Below are 21,171 nucleotides of genomic sequence, written 5' to 3' on the forward strand. Positions count from 1 at the left end.
CCATAAAGAATAAGGATGCAATCTCAAAATATATTGATGTGGATGAATCTGGAGGACGTTATGCTGAGTGAAATAAGTCAATCACAAAAGGACAAATATTGTATGATCACACTTTTATAGAAGACAAGAATAGCTGTATATCCAGAGATAAACGTTAACTGGTGGTTACAGGAATGGGGGCAGGGGCAGGGGTGGGAGAAAGGGATAATAGGGAAAAAAAAAAAATCCACTGCCATCAAGTCCATTCCAACTCATAGCAACTTCTACAGGGTTTCCAAGGCTGTCAATCTTTCTTTCTCCTGCAGAGCAACTGGTGGGTTTGAACCATTGACCTTTTGGTTAACAGCCCAATGCCTTAACCACAGCACCATCAGAGCTCCTCTAGATAGTAGACTTGTTATTTTGGGTGATAGGAAAAATAGCACCAAACATGGGTGAAGTGCACACAGCCTGACCAAGTTAAGTAGTTTCACTAAGAAATACATGTGAGAAAAGTGCATTTTGGTAAAGGATGAAATAGATATATAGTTTTGAAACAACACCAACAGGAAAGAAAACAATATGTGTGGTTACATAAGTATGTACTTATCCATATATATATAGAGAGAGAGAGAGCTGCTCTGGTGACAATGTTTGTGGCATTTGACTGCTAAACAGAAGGTAAGTGGTTCAAAGCCACCAGCCACTCGCAGAAGGAAGGAAGATGGAGCAACCTACTTCCGAAAAGATTTGCCACCTTGGAAACCCAATGGGGGTTGTTATGAGTCAGAATCGACTAGATGGCAGTGGGTTTGGTTTTTGGTTTTTATGCATATATATGCATGGGTATGTATGTATGTTGTTGTGTGCCGTCGAGTCAGCCCTGACTCATAGGGACCCCTCCTTGGGTTTCCGAGGCAGTATCACTACGGAAGTAGGATTGCCCAACCTTCCTTACATGTACATATATATATCCACACATGTATGTGTTGTTGTTGTTGTTGTTGTTATGTGCTGTTGAGTCGGACCCGACTCATAGTGACCCCTCCTTGGGTTTCCGAGGCATTATCACTACGGAAGTAGATTGCCCCATCTTCCCTCAGAGGAGTGGCTGGTGGGTTTGAACAGTCAGCCTTCTGGTTACCAGTCAAGTGTCTTAGGCACTACGCTACCAGAGCTCCCACACATATATGTATACACATGTATATGTGTGTGTGCGTATTTCCTCATATATGTAATAAACCACATATGGACACAGTGAAGGATTCTTCTTGGATGTAACCAAGCATCTTGCAAATTTGCTCTTCTGTGTTTGAAGGCTTCAGACCATAGTCTTGTGGGACATCTAGGTCAATTGGCATGACATAGTTCATAAAGATAACATTCTACATCCTAGTTCGGTGAGTAGTGTCTGGGGTTTTAAAAGCTTGCATATATTCATCTAAGCTATAGCTATTCGTCTCTGTTCATGTAGAGCAAAAGAGAAAGAAGGAAACCAAAGCCTCAGAAGAAACTAGTCCCCAGGACTAATAATCTACATGAACCATGGCCTCATCTACCCAGGGACCAGAAGAACTAGATGGTGCCCGGATACAACTACTGACTGTTCTGGGAAGGGCAACAATAGATGGATCCTGATAGAATGGGAGAAAAATATGGAACAGAACTCAAATTCTTAAGTAGTGCAGACATACTGGACTGTTTGACTGGAGGACTCCCTGAGATACTCTTTCAACCTTGAACTAAAACTAGCCCTGAGGTTATTTTTTAGCTAAATAACAGAGTGACTCGTAACATAAAAAATATAACCCATGAGTACTGTGCTCCTTTTTTGAAAAATAATCTAAATGAGATCAAATGGTCAACAATTACCCTAAAGCAAAGATAAGAAGGTAAAATAACTCACTGCCGTGGAGTGGATTCGACTCATAACAACCCCTCCTTGGGTGTCCGAGGTGGTATTTCTGTGGAAGTAGATTGCCCATCTTCTTTCAAAGGAGTGGTTGGTGGGTTTGAACCGCCAATCTTCTGGTTAGCAGTCAAAATGCCTTAAGCACTACACCACCAGAGCTCCCTAAAACAGTAAGGGGGCAAGGAAACTAGATTACTGGTAACAGAACCAGAACAGAGTTAATGAGATGTTGACATATTGTGAAAAATTTATCCAATGTAATTGAATAATTTGTTAAATAGGATCCTGCTCTGTTGGGTAAAATTTCACCAAAAACACAGTAAAATATGATTTTAAAAAGATCTGTTTAAGCGATACTTACCAGTCACTCACACTTTAGTATGAGTTAACTCAGAACACATAACGCATAATGCAAAAGATTAGAGGTAACTGAGTTTTGTGGAGGGGAGAGGATGACCTCTTGATTATCTCCTGTGTGTCAAGAGGTGATGGAGGACTGTCCCTATTTTCTGGAGTGGTTCGAGACAGCCCTGAGTCATATGGGAGCATCAAGTCTGGAATTTAGGACAGAGTGGTTGGTACTAAGGAGCCCTGGTGGTACAGTGGTTAAGCGCTCAGCTGCTAACTGAAGGGTTGGTGGATCAGATGAAGCAGCAGCCCTGCGGAAGAAAGATGTTATAGTCTGCTTCTGTAGATTGCACCCTTGGAAACCCTACGGGGCAATTCCACTTTGTCTTGTAGAGTCATTATGAGTCAGGATCAAATCTATGTCAGCGATGTTGGTTGGTTAATTGGAACAACAACAACAAAAAATCAAACTCGACTGGAACAAATCAATCAACCAGCCCCACTGACATTGAGTTGACTCTGACTCATAGTGGCCCTATAGGATAGAGTAGAACTGTCCCCTAGGGTTTCTGAGGCTATGAATCATTATGGAAGTAGACTGCCTTGTATTTCTCCAGTAGAGTGGCTGGTGGGTTTGAACCGCTAATCTTTTGGTTAGCAGCCAAATGTTTTAACCACTGTACATGACTACTAAGTCTTTTTTGACTAACTGATTCTTCCCAGGAACACACCAGGGTAGAATGATGGTCCCATTTCATAGAGGAGGATACTGACGCTCAGAGAAGTGCCTCAGCTTCTAGAGAAGCTGCACTCCCCACCCCCCATCAAAGCACCTCTGAGACCCAGTCAAGCTGTGGCTGCTAGTGTTTATTCTGCATGCAAGGGTGGGCAGGGACCGGAAGGCGGGGGCGGACAAAGTCTAGTAAGTATAAAGGCCAGTCGTGCAACGCCTGGTCAATTCTAGCTCAGATCGTAAGCACCACAGCCATGCCCCTGCTGGGACCGACGCCGCTGCTTCTTTCTCCTATGCTGTTGCTGCTACTCTCTCTGCTGCCGCCTGAGGGTGCCCTGTCTTTGGTCCTGGAGCGCAAGCCTAGCCTTCGGGGATTCCCAGAGGCACTCCCAGGTCTAGACGCCTCTACTGTCCAGGAGATGTGGAAACGCTACGAGAACTGGATGAACCAGCTGCGGAGGAACCAGAGCTGGCAAGACTGGAGCCCGGACTCTAGCACTGCTTCTGTTCGGATCCTGACCCCTGAAGGTGAGTGAATTCGTGGAGTGCCCCGTGGGAGGCACTCCACGGCTAACCTGTAGTTCTGAGTTTCCCCATCCCTGCCCGTTGCCCCTTGGAACTGAAAAGGATTGATAGGAAGCTGGCGGCGCCACCTGCACCCAGACTGAGCCACGATCAGCTAACAGGGGCTGTTAGGACCACACCCTGATCGGAGATGGGGAAACCGATGCCCATGCCCGGAGCGGCCATCACCTGCCCCCTCCTCCAAGGCGAGAGCTCCAGGAGAACCAGAGGGCAGGGCGTGGCAGGGGAGGGGCGTGGTCCCTGCTTTCAGTTGGGCATAGGGGAGAGGGCGATATCAGACAAGGGTCCTAGGTAGAGGAAGGAGAGGCTTGACTACGGCCCGAATGTGTTCTTGGTTGGTTCTGAATCTGACTCCAACTATGCCGAGGACTCTCGCGCAAAGTACACTCTGGTGGATTTTCCCAGGCAAGGCATTGTGCTGGGACTGGAAGGGCCTGTAGGAGAGGGTCCTGTCCAGGAGAGAGCTGTAATCCCGCCCTAATCCACAAAATCCCATCCGTGCGTGCTGTGTGACTTCTAGTAATCCGCTCACCCTCTCTGAGTTTACAGACTGGGACAGGGCCCTCAAACCACAGCCTCCCAGCAACCCCCAGCCATGAACAAGATGAGAGGGTCTGGAGAGTATGGGGGCACAAGGAATCTGGGACGTAAGGACTCTGGGAGGTCGGGTACCCCTCATTTCCCAGATGAGGTAAAAGCCTCAGAGCGTTGAAGACTTTTCAGGTCACAGTAGCTGGTTGCTGTACTTGAAGTATCTTCTTCACTTAGTTGACTTTCAATAAAAGGTTTTGACTGCCAGGAGACGTCCGAGCCAACGTTTGAGTGTGTCTCTAAATACCATGCACTCATTCAAGCTCCCACGGTGCGTGGCGCACCGGTGACAACGTAGACAGAAGTCCCTGCTGAGAGTCTAGGAGGGAAGACAAAATATCCAGCAGGAAATAAAGGAGAGCTGCCTAGTTCAGGCGAGCAGCATAGTGAGATGCGGAGAGTGTTCCCGGTGGGGGGAGCAATTTGTGCAAAGGCCCTGAGGCGGGATGCGGCCTCGTGTCGGGTACAGAGTTTCCTCCCAGCACCTAGGCCGCGATGACCGGTTCCTTCTCTCCCTGTAGTGCGGCCCGGTCCCGGCAATCAAGTGCACCTGCTCATCCCCAGAGCTGTCCTCTCTGCGGGGCGCCCCCCTGCCCCCCGCTTGCAGCAGGCCCTGCTCCGGCTGACCCCAACCGGGCCGACCCTGTATGACGTGACGCGGCCACTGCAACGCCTCCTCGCCCACGGGGGCCCTGCGCTGCCTGTGCTCCGCCTGCCAGTGTCGCCGCCGCCGTCGGACCCTAAGCTGGCGGCGCGGCTCTCGGCCCGGCTGGAGCTGCACCTGCGGCCAAGCGCCGCCAGAGGGCGACGCAGCACGCGTGTGCCCACGGCGGAGGCCTGCGCGGCCGGGGCGGCACACTGCTGTGGCGTGAAAAGCAGGCGCGTGACGGTCGAGGAACTGGGCTGGGCCGACTGGGTACTGGCGCCCAGGGAACTGGACGTCCGCGCATGCGTCGGCGCGTGCCCATCACGCTTCCGGCCGGCCAGCGCGCACGCGCGGATCAAGGCGCGCCTGCACGACCTAGACCCCGTTTCCGCGCCTGCGCCGTGCTGCGTGCCCGCCAGCTTCGAATCAGTGGTGCTTCTGCACCAAGATAGCGACGGTGGCGTGACGATCACGCCCTACGATGACATCCTAGTTAAGGACTGCCATTGCGCTTGAGCGGCCGCCCTGCGAACGGCGAGGCCTCAGTGGTCTGCATCCATGCAGTGGGCCCCGCAGAGGTGTTCCAAGGACCCCGCGTATTATTGTATGCTAATGAGCCTTGGTGGCCCAGTCGTTAAGCCCTCGGCTGCTAACTGAAAGGTGGAAGGTTTGAACCCACCAGCCTCCAGAGCCTTTGGGGTGGGGGGATGTGGCAGTCTGCTTTCATAAAGATTACAGCCTTTGAAATCCTATAGGGCAGTTTTCTGTCCCGTAGGGTCACTGTGCCCGAATTGACTCCACGGCAACGGGTTTGATACTTTTTTTATTGCTAATTTATTGGGAAGAATTTGCTGGGGACTGGAGGGTGGAGGGGACTTCTGGGAGGGGCGTGTATGTATTTATAACAATGGTAATAAAAATGAGATGTTTGAACCATCCCTGTGGTGTCCACAAGGGGGCTAGGGGACCTGGGAAGGACTGACCCTCCTTCCCAGCCTCAATTTCCCCAAGAGATCTAGTGTAGGGGTGTGTGGGAGGGGCCCAGGGTGGGTGGTGGGTCAGATCTCAGGTTTTGGGCAAAGCCAAGTGACCAGAAGGTACTGGTGAGGCCTGGGGGTAGCAAGGGCAGCCCCTACAGCCCTGTCATTCTTGGTTTCCCCACCTCCCATTCTTCTGTTCCCGTTCCTCTCACCGTTTGAGTCTGTCTCATACTGTCTCTTCAACCCTTCTTGTGTCTGGGCTTGTCTGGCCCCATCCCTCTCCCCCAACATTGGAGTCATTTTTCCAAACACAGACAGTGCCAGGCCATGTCCATCCACAATCAAATCTTCAGTCCATTCTTGTGTGATGTTAATCCCAGCCTAGAAGTTTGTGATCCCCCATCTCCCACATTAACCACTCCTCTAACCTCTCATATAAAAAGAGCGAGGAAAAATCAATAAGGTATGAAGAATGTTTTCAGGCACACAGCATTTCCTGGGTGATACGTTCTTTACATTGAGGATGGAGAGTCCTGAGATGTGCAAAGCCCACTGCCTTCCTACACCCACCTTCTGTCTGCCCTTAGGATCTATTAAGGACAATTGGAGAGGTAGAGGACCCATTTTCAGCTGAGAGGGGTGTCCCCTATAAATCCACTGCCAAGAGACCAAATTGAACGACTTCAGGTGCTCTCGACTGAGCACTCACTATATGCCAGGCCCTGGTTGGGTACTCAGGACACAACAGTAACAAGACACACAACTGCAGGTGCAAAGGCCCTGAAGTGAGATCAAGCTCAGTGTGCAATGATGCTGTGGAAAATGGGGCCATAGAGGTGGATAGGAGTTGGAACAGTGTCATGGATGGCGGTGAGCATTGTGGGACTGATAGAAATCAATGGGGAGCCATAGCAGTCGTGAGAGCTGGAGAGCAGCAGGATCTGATTTGTGCTGGAAGGAGAGGGATATTTGGGAAGGAGTGGGGCTGGGGTCGGACCACAGTAGGGTCATGGCAGTGGGTTGAAGGTAAAAGTGCTTATAAGTCCCTCTCCTGACTCTGCATCACTCCCACCTGTTGGGCAACCAACCACAGGGGGCCCCAAAATTAAACTCAAACCAGGATCATGCAGCCAGCAGATGCCTCACTGAATCTCCCCCCAAGCATCCACTGCTGCCTTTGCTGGGTGGGTCCTGGGCTTGGGCTTTTTCACATTTCCAGGCATTTGCAGGAGCTGGTGCTCTTACTCAGTATTCCATTTTCTCTCAATATCTCAAACTCCTATTCATCCTTCAAAACCCACTACAGATTCCCCTCTTCTATGCAGACTTTTCCAAACTCTTTCAATCAGCTCCCTGTGGAGATCTCAGCCCCATCCCTCCAGCCTAGCCTTAACTTCCCAGAACTGAGGGTCTGTGTCAAGCTCTGTCTCCTTCATACTGAGGACCAGGGCTGCAACCAGCTGACAGGAAATCCAGTTGAGGTAGGAGTTTGAACAAATTCCAAAATATCTAATAAACTCAGGGAGTGATGAAATCTGGCTGGAGAGGAAGCAGGGAAGGCTTCTCAGAGGAGGTGAGATGATACCGGAGCCTTGAAGGATGAGTTAAAGTTTCTCAGAATATTGGAACTAAAGTGCCCTTAGAAACCTCCTCTAATCATCCTGTTTTACAGTGGGAAAACTGAGGCTTAGAGTTTCAGGCAGAGTCAGGACTTGGCCCCATGCTTCTTGGTGGTGCCCAGACCAGAGTCTATTTGTATTAAAATGTTTAAGAGTGGGAACAAATGTAAGGAGACAGCGTTCTGGTGAAAGGAAAGGCAATGGCAGAGGAAGCTTCCGGAAGGAAGTGGGCTTGGTTTGGGAAGGGTCAGGCCATAAGGGCAGAGAGATGGAAGAAGGGGGTGTGGCAGGCAGGGCTGGATCAGACCAGCCTCAAGCCCCAGTCTGAGGGTCTGGGGCAATAGGGAGTCATGGAGGGGGTGTGACCAGGGGAGGGGCACAGCTGATTTGTGGGTTGTAAGGGTTCCTGGAAGGAGTCCAGGCGGCACCATGGTTAAGCCCTGGGCTGCTAACTGAAAGTTTGGTGGTTTGAAAAGACCTGCCAGTGTGCTCCTTTAAAGACAAGGAAATCTTTGGCAGCAGTCTGCTCTGTCCTATAGGGTTGCTATGAGTTGAAATTGACTCTACAGCACACAACAAGAAGGATTCCTGGAGACTGGGGAAATTGGAAAGGACCAGGTGTGGGGCTCAGGAAACCCCCTACGGCGAGGAGCCCACTCTCCCTAAACCAACATTTGCATCCACCCCACAGTGTTTATTGAGTGTCACCTGCATACAGACAGGAGGGTAACAGCTAGGCTCACACATCGACCCTCTAGTCCCCTCACCAGGGTCTCCCCCTTCCCCTTCTGACCTAGCAGCTAAGAGGCCCAAGGAGCAGAGTGGGACCTGGGGAGGGGGCTGCAGACCGTCTCTGGGGCCATAAGGACAGTCCCTCCATATTCTCAATCCTCAGATGGGGAGACTGAGGCAAGAGAAGAGCTGGAACTCTCCCAGGGACCCGGCAGGGGGAGATCCAGACGCCACAGGCTCAGTGCCCAGGGATCACGTACTCCTCTTCATCCAGGGGGGCCCGGCCCAGTGACGCCAGGTTGCAATAGACAGGCTGGGAGGTCTGGCTGACGCCCTCGTAGTTCATGTAGAAGTCGTTCTCTGGAGAGTGACCCCTGTGGGGACAGACCAACAAGGGGGGACTCAGGAAGCAGGGCCATCAGCTTTGAGAGGCTAAGAAATTTCGAGGTGGGAGAGTCCACTCCCCTAATATTTATGGAGGAGGAAACTGAAATGCAGGCAGCCCACCTTTCTCCAAGGAAGGGGTCAGTGATGGAGGGAAGATTCTATGGAATCAGCATTTTAATGCAGAAATCCAAGGATCTTCAGCCCACACAAGGTATTTTTTTCCTTCCTTAAATTTCAAATAGTTGTCATTTTTTTTTACATAAAAATCTAGACTTTGATTTCCTTCTAAAAATCGGAAGCTCTGCCCACACCAGCCACATGGACATAAGCGTCTGGAACCAGAGTTGCTGTCCATGTAAATGGGAAATGTGTTCATAGATACTTTAAAGCAACTGACTATGGGACTCTGATATAAAAATAAACATATAAACAGTCAGGGAAACAGAATGAGCTGCAAGTACCACTGGGCTATGTGACCTGGGGAAATGGTTTTGCCTCTCTGAGCCTCTAGTTTCTTCATCCATAGAACTGATCAGTAAGTAGGTAGGTACTTAGGATTATCTAGCTATGGTAGACAAAGCTCCAGAGAAGAACTTCCCTGCCTCCGGTACATCCTAACCCCACCCCACATTCTATCCACTTTGCCTGTAAAATACCACTGGTATCTACCAGTCACTCACACTTTAGTGTGAATTATTCCAAATACAAAAGCAATTGTAGGAGGATGGGCAGGACTGGAAGTCAGGGTTTATTTCTTGTCTCTGCTTTTGCCTTACTGTGTGATATTGAGCAAGTCATTCCTCTGTGTCTCCAAGCCTCTGTTTTCATAACTGTAAAATATAGGATGGAAATGACACATCCAGTTGTAAGCAGAGTGATTTGGGAGGTTAGGAACGTGAGGGAAGCTAGCTTTGAGGCTTTGTGAGCAACCATCCAAGACACAATCTGCTGCCTTAGGGAGCCCAGTGCCTTCAATTCCTGACCACAGACCACTTCTGCTTTTGATCTCTATTTGCATCTGCTTTGCATATACCCCCTCCTTTACTATCAACAACCTCCACTAACCACCCTGCCTCCCTGCCTCCCAATGTGGATTCTGCTGCCCAAACACAGCCATGTCAGTGCCCCCTTTTTGCTTGGATCCTCCCAGCCCCCTCCAGCCCCAGCCCTCACATCTCATCTTCTCAAAACTCACTCACATCAGATCCCTTGTCCTCTCCAATCTCCTGGCCTTTAGACCCTTGCTTGCCCCAAAACCTCAAATTCTTTTCACTCTCTGATCCAGAGCTTCTCCCAAGCCCAACAAAATTGTCCAGAGGTATCGGGACTTTGTGGGGAACAGGGGCACAGATGACTTCTTTGATATCTCCTGTGTGTCAAGGGCATACAATGGTCTCTACTTGTTAAAAAATATCTTTAAGTGCCTGTCAGTAACTCACACTTTAGTATGAATTACTCAGAACACAAAAACTCTCCTCTCTTCCTTCTCAAAATCCATTCACATCAGATTCTTTGGTACCTCCCACCTCCATGCTCTTGCCCGGCTGGTCTCCACACCTGACATTCCCTCCACTCCCAGATCCAACCAGGAAAAGCTGAACTCATCCTTCTAAGCAGAGCAGAACATCCAAAGGTATCTGTCATAGCTTTGTGGTGGGGAGAAGGGCACAGATGACTCCTTTGGTATCTCTTGTGTGTCAAGGGGGCATGGGAGGCTCTACCCTTTTTCTGGAGTCATTAACAGTTTCAGACACAGCCCCTTGGCTACTGGGATTTGAGGTCACGCTGGCCAACTGCTGACCACAGAACCCCTCTGGCTGGAGCACCTGCCTCCTCTCCCCCCACCCCTGGCAGCCAGAACAGGGTTTGTGAGTCACCATGGTGGAAACTTATCCCACATACATGAACTCACTTAATTCTTACCTCTAGCACCACAAGCAGGGGCTATTGATATCCTCATTTCATAGATGAGGAAGTTGAGCCCAGAGAGCTGATGCTACTTGCCCAGATCATACAGCCTGCAAGAGCAGAGTGGGGACTTGAACCCCAGCCGTCTAGCCCTAGCTTTTAACCACCCGAGGAGGATGTCTCCAGAACATCCTTACCCCACCTCACATCCTGTGGGCTCTGCTTGTAGAATGCCACTTTAGGTAAATGGTGTCTGTCCATCGCTCACACTTCAGTATGAATTATTCTGAACACAAAAGTCGTTACAAGGGGACAGGAAGGACTGGGAGTCGAGGTTTGGTTTTTGTCTCTGCTTTTGCTTCATGGAGGTGGATGTGTGGGGTCACTCACCCATGTTTGGCCCAGTGGCAATCCTGGAAGCCAGGCCCAGCAGCTGGCTGGTCCACGAACATGTTCTCGTAGTCGGCAGTGTGGGGACCAGGCAGGTCACCCACTGGGGGCTTGGGGCCAAGGTTCCGACTGCTGTACCGTGGCTGCCGGCCCAAGCCAGGTCTGGTATCATCCTTGGCAGCCCGGGCTTTTCCCAGGCCGCGGCTATTGGCCACCCAGCGTCCCCAGGCCAGTATGAGGCCAGCGATGACCAGCCCGAAGAACAAGCATCCACCGCCCGCCAGTGCCCCGATGGTGCTTGGGGCCAGGCCGGGGGCACATCTGACCTCCAGGAAGGCCGAGAGGTTGCGCCAGGTGCCCATGGTGTCCAGGCATCGCAGAGGCCACTGGCCAGAGCAGTTGACCTGCCGGACCTCATGCCAGGCCATCAGACCACAGCCGCAGTTGGCCCTCAGGTCTAGGTCACAGCGGGTGGCCAGCGCCCCATCCACGCGATCCAGCCAGTTGCCCGTGACATCCAGGATCTTCAGCGTCCCCAGTTTCTCAAAGAAGAGTGACGGGAGCTCATGCAGGCCGTTTGCGGACAGGTCCAAGTGGACCACTTTGTTTGCCTGCAAAGACTGGTTCCGGGGCAGACTCAGACCCAGGTTACTGAAGTTCAGGCACGTGTCCGGGAACTCCGCGGTCCAGTCCACATTCCCCGACGACACAGGGCATGAATATTCCTGGGTCCTGGCATTGTGAAGCACCAGCAGCAACAACAGCACCCACACCAGGGTGCCCCCCATTCAAGTGACCTAGGCAGAGACACCGGAACCCAAGCTCAACCTCAACCTTGTGCCACCCCCGCGTTTAAAATTATTTTTTCACAGTTTCTGAAATAAAACTCTCACTGAATGCCTCAGGTCAGTCTCTCCTTCTGGGGAAGTAGTACTTAACCCACCGTGCCTGGCCCAAGTTAGCCCCTTCTTTATTTCCCAGGTGAGTCTTGTGGGGTTTGACCATTTCCCCAACATTTTGGTTGCCCTCATTGGTCAAAACTGGACCATATGCAAATGAGAAGTTGCCATGGTAACAATTCCACCCACCCCAGCTCGCAGGCGCCACAAATTGCGGGGCCCCGCAAATTGTTTCTCCCAGAACTGCAGGGTGTCCTGAATCCCAGAATAAGTGAGGTAGGGGCTGCTGAAAGGGCCCCAGCTCTGAGTTCCAGCTCCTGCCCTCCTGCACAGACCAGAGTTCTAGGCTTCCTTCACACCTGCCCAGTCTCATCTGGATGGTGCCGGAGGGCTCTTACCTGGACCTGGACGTAGAGGCCCGACCGCCCACACCCTCCGAGGATCGGTTGTCGTCCCTGGCCCTCCCCTCAGGCTCTGCACCCTGCGACTCAGAGGGAAGAGGAACTGGTTTATGTCTAGGCCAAGTGCAGAGGGGAAGAATGAAGAGATAGAGACCCGCCCCCAAGGAGGCCTCCAAGCCGGAGCGTCTCACGGGAGGGGGAGGGGCAGCCCAGGATCCTTCCTTTTTGCTGGAAACCAATAATTACATGTCCTCCATTAGCACCCCAAATGACCAGCACTTCATCAACTTACTTCCTGGTCTCAATGCAGTTTACTCCCACCCCATGCCCTCTATTATTTATTTAGCAAAGAACAATGCTGGGCCTTGGCCAGGCTGTCAAGGAGCCCCCAGTCTTGGAAGGGGACAGAGCCAGACACAGACACAACTAGCTGTGCAGTTTCAGCACTGGGCCAGAAAGAGGGACAGGGTCCTGGAAACACTTCTTGGAGAAAGGGGCATTAGAGTTGGGGCTTCAACGCATGGGTAGGAGTTTGCCAAGGATTCCCAAAACCTATTTTTGAGTAGGGTGGAGTGGAAAGGCAGGTCACTTGGCCTCCTTGAAAGACTTGGAGCTCTCACACTTGTACAAATGCCTCTGTGTTGGAGATGGTGTAAGGACTTGGGAGGCGGGGATATTGTGTCTGAGGCTTAGAGGATGAGTTGCAATGGCCAGACAGAAATGAGCACATTGCATATTCCAGGCAGAAGGCATAGTGGAGCAAAGACCCAGTGGCTTGACAAAGCATAACCTGATGGGCCAGTGTGGTTAGCGGTGGCTAGAGTAGAAAAACTGAAGAGCGGGGCTTTATCCCAGGGCAAGGGGGAGCCAAGATAGGTATGTGAGTAGGGAGGGGCACTGTGTTGGAGATAAAGAACCCTTGGGGTGCAGCTGGGTGTCTGGAGGTGGGGAACCCCAAGAGCAGTACAGGCTTGAGTCAGACCCAGGACATAATGACAAAAGGAAGGTTAAGGAATGTGTGTATGCAGGGGTACCTGGGTTGGGGGCTCAGGGTCGAATGGGGGTCCTGATATCAGGAAGATCAGGTTCAAATCTATCCTAGCCCTGACTCGATGTGTGACTTTAACTTCTCTGTGACTCTGTTTCCAAGTCAGTGAAATTAGATAAATGCTGTCTTCCCCTGGCAGCTAGAAAAGCCGGGGGGAGTCTCCCCCAGCTTCCCCCACCTTCTTCCTATCCCCAGCCTCCTCTTTCCACTTCCAAATTCGGGGAATCCCATAAAAGTCATGAGCTGAGGCTCTGCAGGGAGGCTTTCTCAACTCACCCAGGGAGAGAGGCGACTCCATGCCAACAGAACCCTGCCAATCACAGCCAGAGATATTATAGCTTATTTTCACCTATCAGATTAGAAAAACCTCAAAAGTGTGGCCAGGCTGGGGGGAAAGGGGCACCGGCATTGTTGGGGTGAATGTCCACGATGTGGCCCCAGAGTAGGGGGAGCTCCCCCTGGCAGAGGCCACCGGAAATATGAGTACATGTGACCCAGCACTTCCACTCCTGGGAATTTACTCGCCTGACACATTTACATATTTGGGAAATGACATGAGTATAACTGATAAACCCAATATGGTCCTTCCAAACTGGAGTATCACTCAGCCATAAAAAAAAATGGAAGCACTGGCAGGCGCTACAATGTGGATGAACCTCAAAAACGTGAGGTTCAGTGGGAGGAGCCAGACACAAAGACACAGAGTGTCTGATTCCATTGATAGGAAATGTTCAGAAAAGGTAAATCCATCGAGACAGTAAGTAGATTCCTGGTTGCCCAGGGCTGGGGGAGGGGAGTGGGGAATGACTGTTAAGGGGCGTGTGGTCTCCTCTGGGATGAAGAGAATATTCTGGAACTCGATAGGGGTGGTGGTGCTGCTGCGATATATTTAATGCCATGAACTGTGCACTTTCAAACAGTAAATTTGGTGTTAGGAGTATTTTACTACAATATAAAAGAGAAAAAAAAGGCCAAAAAAAGAGATGATCCCTTATAGTATTGTTTGTTGTTTGAAAACATTGGAAACCACCTGAGGGACTGGTTAGATCAGTAACAGTTCACAGAATCACGAAAACAAAAAAACCAATTACACAGCTCTACGAGTCCCTGAAGGAGCGCTGGTAGTGCAGTGGTTAAGGCATTTGGCTGCTATCCAAAACGTCGGTGGTTCAAACCCACCAGCGACTCCAAGGAAGAAAGATGAGGCAGTCTGCCTCTGTAAAGATTTATAGCCTTGGGAACCCAATGGAGGTCACTAGGAGTCACAATCAACTTGATGGCATTTGAGTTTGGTTTATGGACTTTAAAAAGTCCCTGGGTGATGGAAACGTTAATACACTCTCTGCTCACCAGAAGGTTTGGAGTCCACCCAGAGGTGCCTTGGAAGAAAGGCCTGGCAATCAACTGCTGAAAAAGCCCTTGACAATGCCCTGGGGCACAGTTCTACTCTGACATACACGGGGTCACCAGGGGTCAGAATCTATAGCAACTAGCTAGGAGCTAATAAGAAAAGACTCACTCATTTCTTTGACAAACATTTATTAAGCTCCTACTGTGGGCCAGGCACTGGGTTTGGAGCTGCAGATACAGCCATGTGCAAAATAGACTCCCTTCTCCCTGTGGGGCTCACAGTTTATTTGGGGAGTCAGACAACATACAAGGTCCCTGGGTGAAATAAGTAACATACCAAGTGGGTGTGAGTGAGAGAGACATAAAACTGAGAAAGAAACAGGAAGGGGAGATAACTTTGTGATGAGACCATCAAAGTAACTGCCGAAAAAAAAAAAAAAAAAAAAAAAAAGCTCACTGCCATAGAGTCTATTCTGACTCATAGTTACCCCCTTTGGGTTTCCAAGGCAGTAAAACTTTACGGAAGTAGATTGCCCAGTCTTCATTCTGTGGAGTGGCTGGTGTGTCTGAACCACCAACCTTGTGGTTAGCAGTCAGATGCCTTAGGCACTACACCACCAGAGCTCTTTTGCTGAGGAGAGGACACGTAAGGAAGGAGGCAAGGGAGGGACCATGTGGGGATATGGGGGAAGGTCATCCCCCCCAGGGACAGGAGCAGGCCATGCATAGACCTGGAAGTTGGAGCAGATGTCACCAAGATAAAATGTTAAGTGAAAGGAGCAAAAAAGAGCCCAGCTTTCATTGCAGTAAATAAACTGGATTAAATACGGGAAACCCATACTTGTGGTTTTCTCTTAGCAGAAGGCTGTGGGAAAAGACTTCGTCGTGTACCGTTTTATATTGTTTAGAATCAGATCAGATCAGATGAATGTAAATAATTGTCAATAAATTCAGTTAGAAAGTGGAAACCAACCAACAGCCACACATGTGATCCAGTAGCTATTGAGGACAAGGAGGGCAGAAGAGCTGGAGCTGGTGTGGGCCTGGGTGTGGGAAGACATTCCCCACATCCTCACACCCCAGAAGGCCACTGGGGTTCAGGTCAGCACATTCAACCCCAGGGCCCCTCAGAAAAGGAGGAAATGGGGAAAGAGGAAGCAGCAGACACTCGGGCTGCAGGTGGGAGGGCCTGGAGCCTGGGCATTGGGGAAACGCTGTGCATACCTACAGATGGCAACGGTCCTTACGGGCGGCCTCCCTCGGATCGCTGTTTTTGCCAGCATGCAGGGCTCTCAGCTGGGCCTTGCACAGCCCCGAGAGTCTTACACAGACACCTGGGCCGGCCTAGAGCTCTGCTTCTTGGAATGTGGGCACACAGGAGTGAGAACTGAAGGTCACATAAGCCTAGCAGGGTGCCCTTTTGTGTATTTCAGTATAAAAACTGCCCCTAGCTTTAAGACAGTGCTGTTTTCTCTTCCTCTCTCCTGTCCATCCAGCCTGCGGCCACCCCCACTGGACTCATTCTATAAGTCCCAATAAATCCATGTCATCACAGAGAATGGCTCTAGGCCGTTTCTTTGGTCTCTCGGCCCTTAGTGCGAGTGTTGCCCTCAACTTGCTGGGGATCACCCCTCTCTCTTTACTCTGGGGTAGTAAGGTCTGGGGAACCACGACTCTGAGGGATCCTGGGGACAGTGGGGTAGAGGTTCTGAGGTCTGAGGGACCCAGGCTTTCTGGGACCAGGAATCTGGGCGACTGATGGTCTGGGGGCCAGGGATCTGGAGACCTGAGGTCTAAGGACCAGGGGCCTGGGGACCTGTGATTTGGGGATGTTCATTTTTACAGGGTGGGGTCTGAGGTCTAGGGGACCTTGTTGCCACAGCCCCAGTTGGCTCCCTTGAGGCCCTTGGGAAGGGGGACAGGTCTTGGCTTCCCTGGACACACGAGATGCCAAGCTTGATCCAACCCCAGGACTTTTGCACCTGCTGCTCCCTCTGTCTGGGAGCCCTTCTCCCAACTTTCTCCTGGACGTTCTCCTTCAAGTCTCAGCTCACACATCACTTCTGCAGGGAGTCACTTCTCCCAGACCCTCTAAATCATGTGTCCCTGTTCACAGATGCATCGCCAGATGAGCCCACTGCATCATCCTTCCTATGATCAGCCACCTTCTGATGGTTCATCTTTGTACTCATTTGTCTTCCCCACTTAACCAAGCACACGGGGCAGGGGGCTGATTCCTGTGTGTCCTCTCAGAGCCCAGCCAGGGCCTGGCACAAAATGGACACTCACTGAATACATTTTGGGGCACCTGCAGTCATTAGGCTGGTCTCTGGACTACAGAGATCACAAGGGACCCCCTCCCTCACAGCTGGAAGTGGGTCCTCTGCCTCCCAGCTTCCCATCATGACCACCTCCCAGAGATCCTCAGGGAGGATAGGCAGGTGGGTGTGGGGAGGAGAGAGGGCTTCACGCATCTCAGGAATTCCAGTATCCTCAGCGAGAACATAAACTGTGTGTGCATGAAATCATCCTCACAGCTTCTGGATTTCTCCCTCTTCTTTTAACATGAAAGCTTGGAGGAGTGGTTAATGTGGAGGTGGGGGGACCCCATGACAAACTGCCAGGTTGGGAGCAGCATCACACAAGGATGAAGACTTGTTTGTGGATGGATGTGGCCCAGGGCAGTCTACATTGGCAAAGGTGACTCTGATGTTTGGGGAGAGACAGGGCCCAACAAGCCCAGAGACAAGAGTCCTGAGAGAGGAGGAGAGAAGAAGGCAGACAGAAGCCAGGGAATGACAGAGAAGAGCAGAAGCAGAGAAACAGGTGAAAACCGCAGAGCAACAGGGATGGCTGGGCTGCCCTTGCCGCCCTTGACCTCACCAGCACCTTCTGCTCACCTGGCACTGCCGAGAACACCCAAGTCAATGGACCTGCCACCATCCCCATGCCTTCCCTACACCAGGTTGCATCCCTGGGAAAACCAAGGCGTGGGAAGGTCAGGTTCTTCCAAGTCCCCCAGCTCCTTTGCAGGCACAGTAGTGGCAGTTGAGACAGCCGTCATTTTATTACCAGAGTATAAATACATACATGCACCTCAAACCAGCATACCAGCCCTCCAGTCCCCAGGGAATCGCCCCAATAAATTAGCAATAAATAAAAAACAAAACAAAACAAAAAACACCCAAACCATTGCCATTGCATTCACACCAACTCATAGAGACCTTGTAGGATAGAATATAACTGCCCCATGAGTTTCCAAGTCTGTTATCTTTACGTAGCAGACTGTCAAATCGCCCCTCCCCCCCGCCAAGCCGCTGGTGGATATGTACTGCCAACCTTTAGGTTAGCAGCTGAGTACTTAACCACTGCACCACCATGGATCCTTTAACATTAAATACAGACTCATATATGCAGCAGTGCACGGGGGGGCAAGGGGAGTGGAAGGGACAGAAGTGGGTACTTAGCAGTCTCTGCCGGCCCCTTATGCGGACGCGGATCACTGAGGCCCCGCTCCACGCAGGGCTCTAGCTCAAGCGCAGTGGCAGTCCTTAACTAGGATGTCTTCGTAGGGCGTGAGCATCAGGCGGCCGTCGCTGTCGTGGTGCATGAGCACCACGGGCTCAAAACTGGCAGGTACGCAGCATGGCTCAGGCGTAGAACCCGGGTCCAGGTCGTGCAAACGCGATTTGATCCTCGAGTGCGTGCTGGCTGGCCGGAAGCGGGGCGGGCAAGCGCCGACACAGGCGCGCACGTCCAGTTCGCGCGGCGCCAGCACCCAGTCAGCCCAGCCCAGCTCTTCCAGCATTACGCGCCGGCTCTTCACGCCGCAGCAGTGCGCCTCCCCCGCCGCGCAGGTCTCCGCCGTAAGCACACGCGTGCTGCGTCGCCTCCTGGTGGCGCGCGATCGTAGGTGCAGCTCCAGCCGAGCCGACGGCTTCGCCGCCGCCTGCTCGCGGTCAGATGGCAGCGGCGACAATCGCAGGCGCAGCACAGACGACGCCGGGCCCCCACGGGCGAGAAGGCGCTGCAGAGGCCGGGTCACATCGCGTGAGCTCGGCGCCGTCGGGGAGAGCCAGAGCAGGGCCCGGTGCAGGCGGAGGGCGGCGGGGCGCCCCGCGGAGAGGGCGGCTCTGGGGATGCGCAGGTGCACGTAGCCGCCTGGACCAGGCCACACTGCGGAGAAAGAGGAAACCGTCACGGCGGACGGGGTACCAGGCGGGGTCCCTATTCTTGACACAAGAAGCAGCACAAGCGCTCCTTCCGTCGGGAGCCCTTTCCTCCCCGTTTCCCACCACGCTGGCCAGTCTGTCTCCAGCTTCCTATTTTATTTTCTGGTCCCTCCTAGGCTCAGCAGGGATCTCTGTTTGGTCGCTAGTGCTTGGCACATAGTAGGTGCTTAGGAAACCCTTGAATTAATGAATATATACACGATAGAGATACCTCGATCCTAATGCTGGCTCTGCCTCCTCCTGCTGGTAGTTAAAACGTTTTACTGAAGGCCTACTAAGTACGGAGCTGGAGATACAGCAACCGGAAACTCCTCAACCCCTAAAAGTGTCTTCAACACTGAAGCTCTTTTTTCCTCATCTGGGAAAGGAGGGGTACCAGACCTCCCAGGGTCCCTACATCCCAGACTCCCTGGATGGCCCGAATCTTGGGGGGAGTGGGGGTTCTAATAGTTGACAGCCCTGCTCCAGTTCTAGGCTTAGAGAGGGTGAGCAGTCTACCTGGCCTCACACAGCACAGGTGGGATTAGGCGGTATTAGAGCGTTCTACCAATCTTCTTCCAACTCTTCCCGTCCCATCGCACCCCAGACCTCGCCCTGCCCTCTGTGACCCTGGAGCCTCCGTGGAGGGCGTGGGGATAAGAAAATCCTTATGAACACACCCTCCGCGGGAGCCCTCCGCAGCATTGGACTCGATTGCGTCAGATTCAAACCTTCCGGGGCAGGTCCCGGCGGGCCGCGCCTCCCGTCGGGTGCTTTGAAATCCTCCCTCTCCTCCCGCCCATCTGGGAGCAGGAACCACGCCCCCTGCCGGTCCCCTGCCGGGCATTCTCTAGGCTTTGTGGCTGGCTTCTCTGGGCCTCAGTTTCTCCATCTGCGATCTGGAGAGGGCTTATAATAGCTCACGTTGGCTGAGCCTGGCTGCCCCGCCAGCTTGTCCATCAGTCCAGAAAGGGGACCAAGAGTTCTTGTGGCTACCCCTGGGCACATGTGGGGAAACTGAGGCTCAGAGATGGGCCCGGGTTCCTCTGACTTGCACCCAGGGATCTCCAAGGGGGCGGGGTGGTGTGTGTCTCAAAGGTTTCACTCACCCTCTGGGTTCAGATTCCAAAAAACAGAGGCGGTTCTGTGGTCCAGGTTTGAGTCTTCCCGGCTCCGGTTCACCCGTAGCTGGTCTACCAGGTCCTTGTAGCGTTTCTGCATCTCCAGGAATCTGGAGGTGTCCTCACTCGGCTCTGGGAGGCCAGGGTTCGCCTTCCAGACCAGGCTTAGGGCGTCCCCCCGCGGCAGCAGCGAGAACAGCAGCATGAGCTGCAGGAGCAGCGCTGGAGAAGATAGCCGTGTCAGTCCCGGCGGGGCCATGGCTTTGCTGGCTGCGCTCTGAGTTGGGACTGACCGGATGGTGATGAATTAGCCTTTATAGTCTCCGGACTTTGTCCGCCCCGCCCGCCTGGTCCCTCTGGCCGGCCCCTGCGTGCAGAATAAACACTCCAGGGGCTGCCGCTGGGCCAGGCCTCTGACCTGCCTTGGCAGTATGGATAAAGTTGCTGGGAAGCTTGGTCACTTCTCTGAGCCTCAGTATTCTGCTCTATGGAATGGGAACATCATCCCAGCCTCTGGACTGGTGGGAAGAATGATTTGGTCACAAAAGATTTAGTAATCCAAATCCTAGCAACATTCTTGAATGAAATGGAAAAAAATTAATCTTTATACTGGAAGGAAGGAGGCCCTGAATAGCTAAAACAGTAGTGAAGAAGAACAACAAAGTAGGAGGCCTTACACCTCTCGATGTCAGAACTTACTCTACAGCCACAGTAATCAAAAAAGTCTGATACTAATTCAATAACAGACACATAGATGAATGGAATAGAATTGAGAACCCAGAAGTAAATCCATCCATCTGTGGGCAGGTGATCTTTGACAAAGGGTGGAAGTCCATTTAATGAGGAAGAAACAGTGTCTTTAACAAATGGTGCTGGCAAAACTGGATACCCATATGCATAAAAATGAATCAGTATCCATAGCTCACTCCATGCACAAAAACTAACTTGAAATGGATCCACTAAATGTTATATATAATTTGAAGTTCCTGGAAGGTAACACAGAGTCAAAACTAGAGGACCCAAATTTTGGCATAAATAGTCTATCAAACAAAACTAAAAGTGCATAAATAACAGAAGGTGAATTAGATAACTGGAATCTCCTAAAAATTAACTACTTGTGCTCATCAAAAGACTTTACTAAGAGGGTAAAAAGTGAACTTAAAGACCAGGGAAAAAAAATCCTTGACAATGACGTATTGGATAAAAGTCTAATCTGTAAAATATATAGAAAACTTCAACAACAAAAAGACAATCAATTTAAAAAAATGGGCAAAGGACATGAACAGACAGTTCACCAAAGAAGATATTCAGGTGGCCAACAAACACATAAA

The 21,171-nt window shown here is 51.5% G+C and overlaps 3 protein-coding genes across 3 annotated transcripts; 1 reads left to right on the forward strand and 2 right to left on the reverse strand.

Moving 5' to 3' along the window:
• Positions 1-3,226: 3,226 nt before the first annotated feature.
• GDF15 (growth differentiation factor 15) lies at positions 3,227-5,310 on the forward strand. The gene is made up of 2 exons (XM_007945473.1): positions 3,227-3,500; positions 4,670-5,310. Exons 1-2 carry the CDS (start codon positions 3,227-3,229, stop codon positions 5,308-5,310), a joined length of 915 nt encoding a protein of 304 aa, XP_007943664.1.
• Positions 5,311-8,363: 3,053 nt separating this feature from the next.
• LRRC25 (leucine rich repeat containing 25) lies at positions 8,364-11,598 on the reverse strand. Its single transcript, XM_007945474.1, has 2 exons — positions 10,811-11,598; positions 8,364-8,499 (listed from the first exon to the last, which is right to left on the reverse strand). The coding sequence occupies exons 1-2, from the start codon at positions 11,596-11,598 to the stop codon at positions 8,364-8,366; spliced, it is 924 nt and encodes a 307-aa protein (XP_007943665.1).
• Positions 11,599-18,040: 6,442 nt separating this feature from the next.
• LOC103200888 (growth/differentiation factor 15-like) lies at positions 18,041-20,099 on the reverse strand. Its single transcript, XM_007945476.1, has 2 exons — positions 19,829-20,099; positions 18,041-18,684 (listed from the first exon to the last, which is right to left on the reverse strand). The coding sequence occupies exons 1-2, from the start codon at positions 20,097-20,099 to the stop codon at positions 18,041-18,043; spliced, it is 915 nt and encodes a 304-aa protein (XP_007943667.1).
• Between the last annotated feature and the right edge of the window lie 1,072 nt (positions 20,100-21,171).

Source organism: Orycteropus afer, unplaced genomic scaffold, assembly GCF_000298275.1.
Source record: "Orycteropus afer afer isolate SDZICR_OR568_19922 unplaced genomic scaffold, OryAfe1.0 scaffold00136, whole genome shotgun sequence".
Lineage (NCBI taxonomy): Eukaryota > Metazoa > Chordata > Mammalia > Tubulidentata > Orycteropodidae > Orycteropus > Orycteropus afer.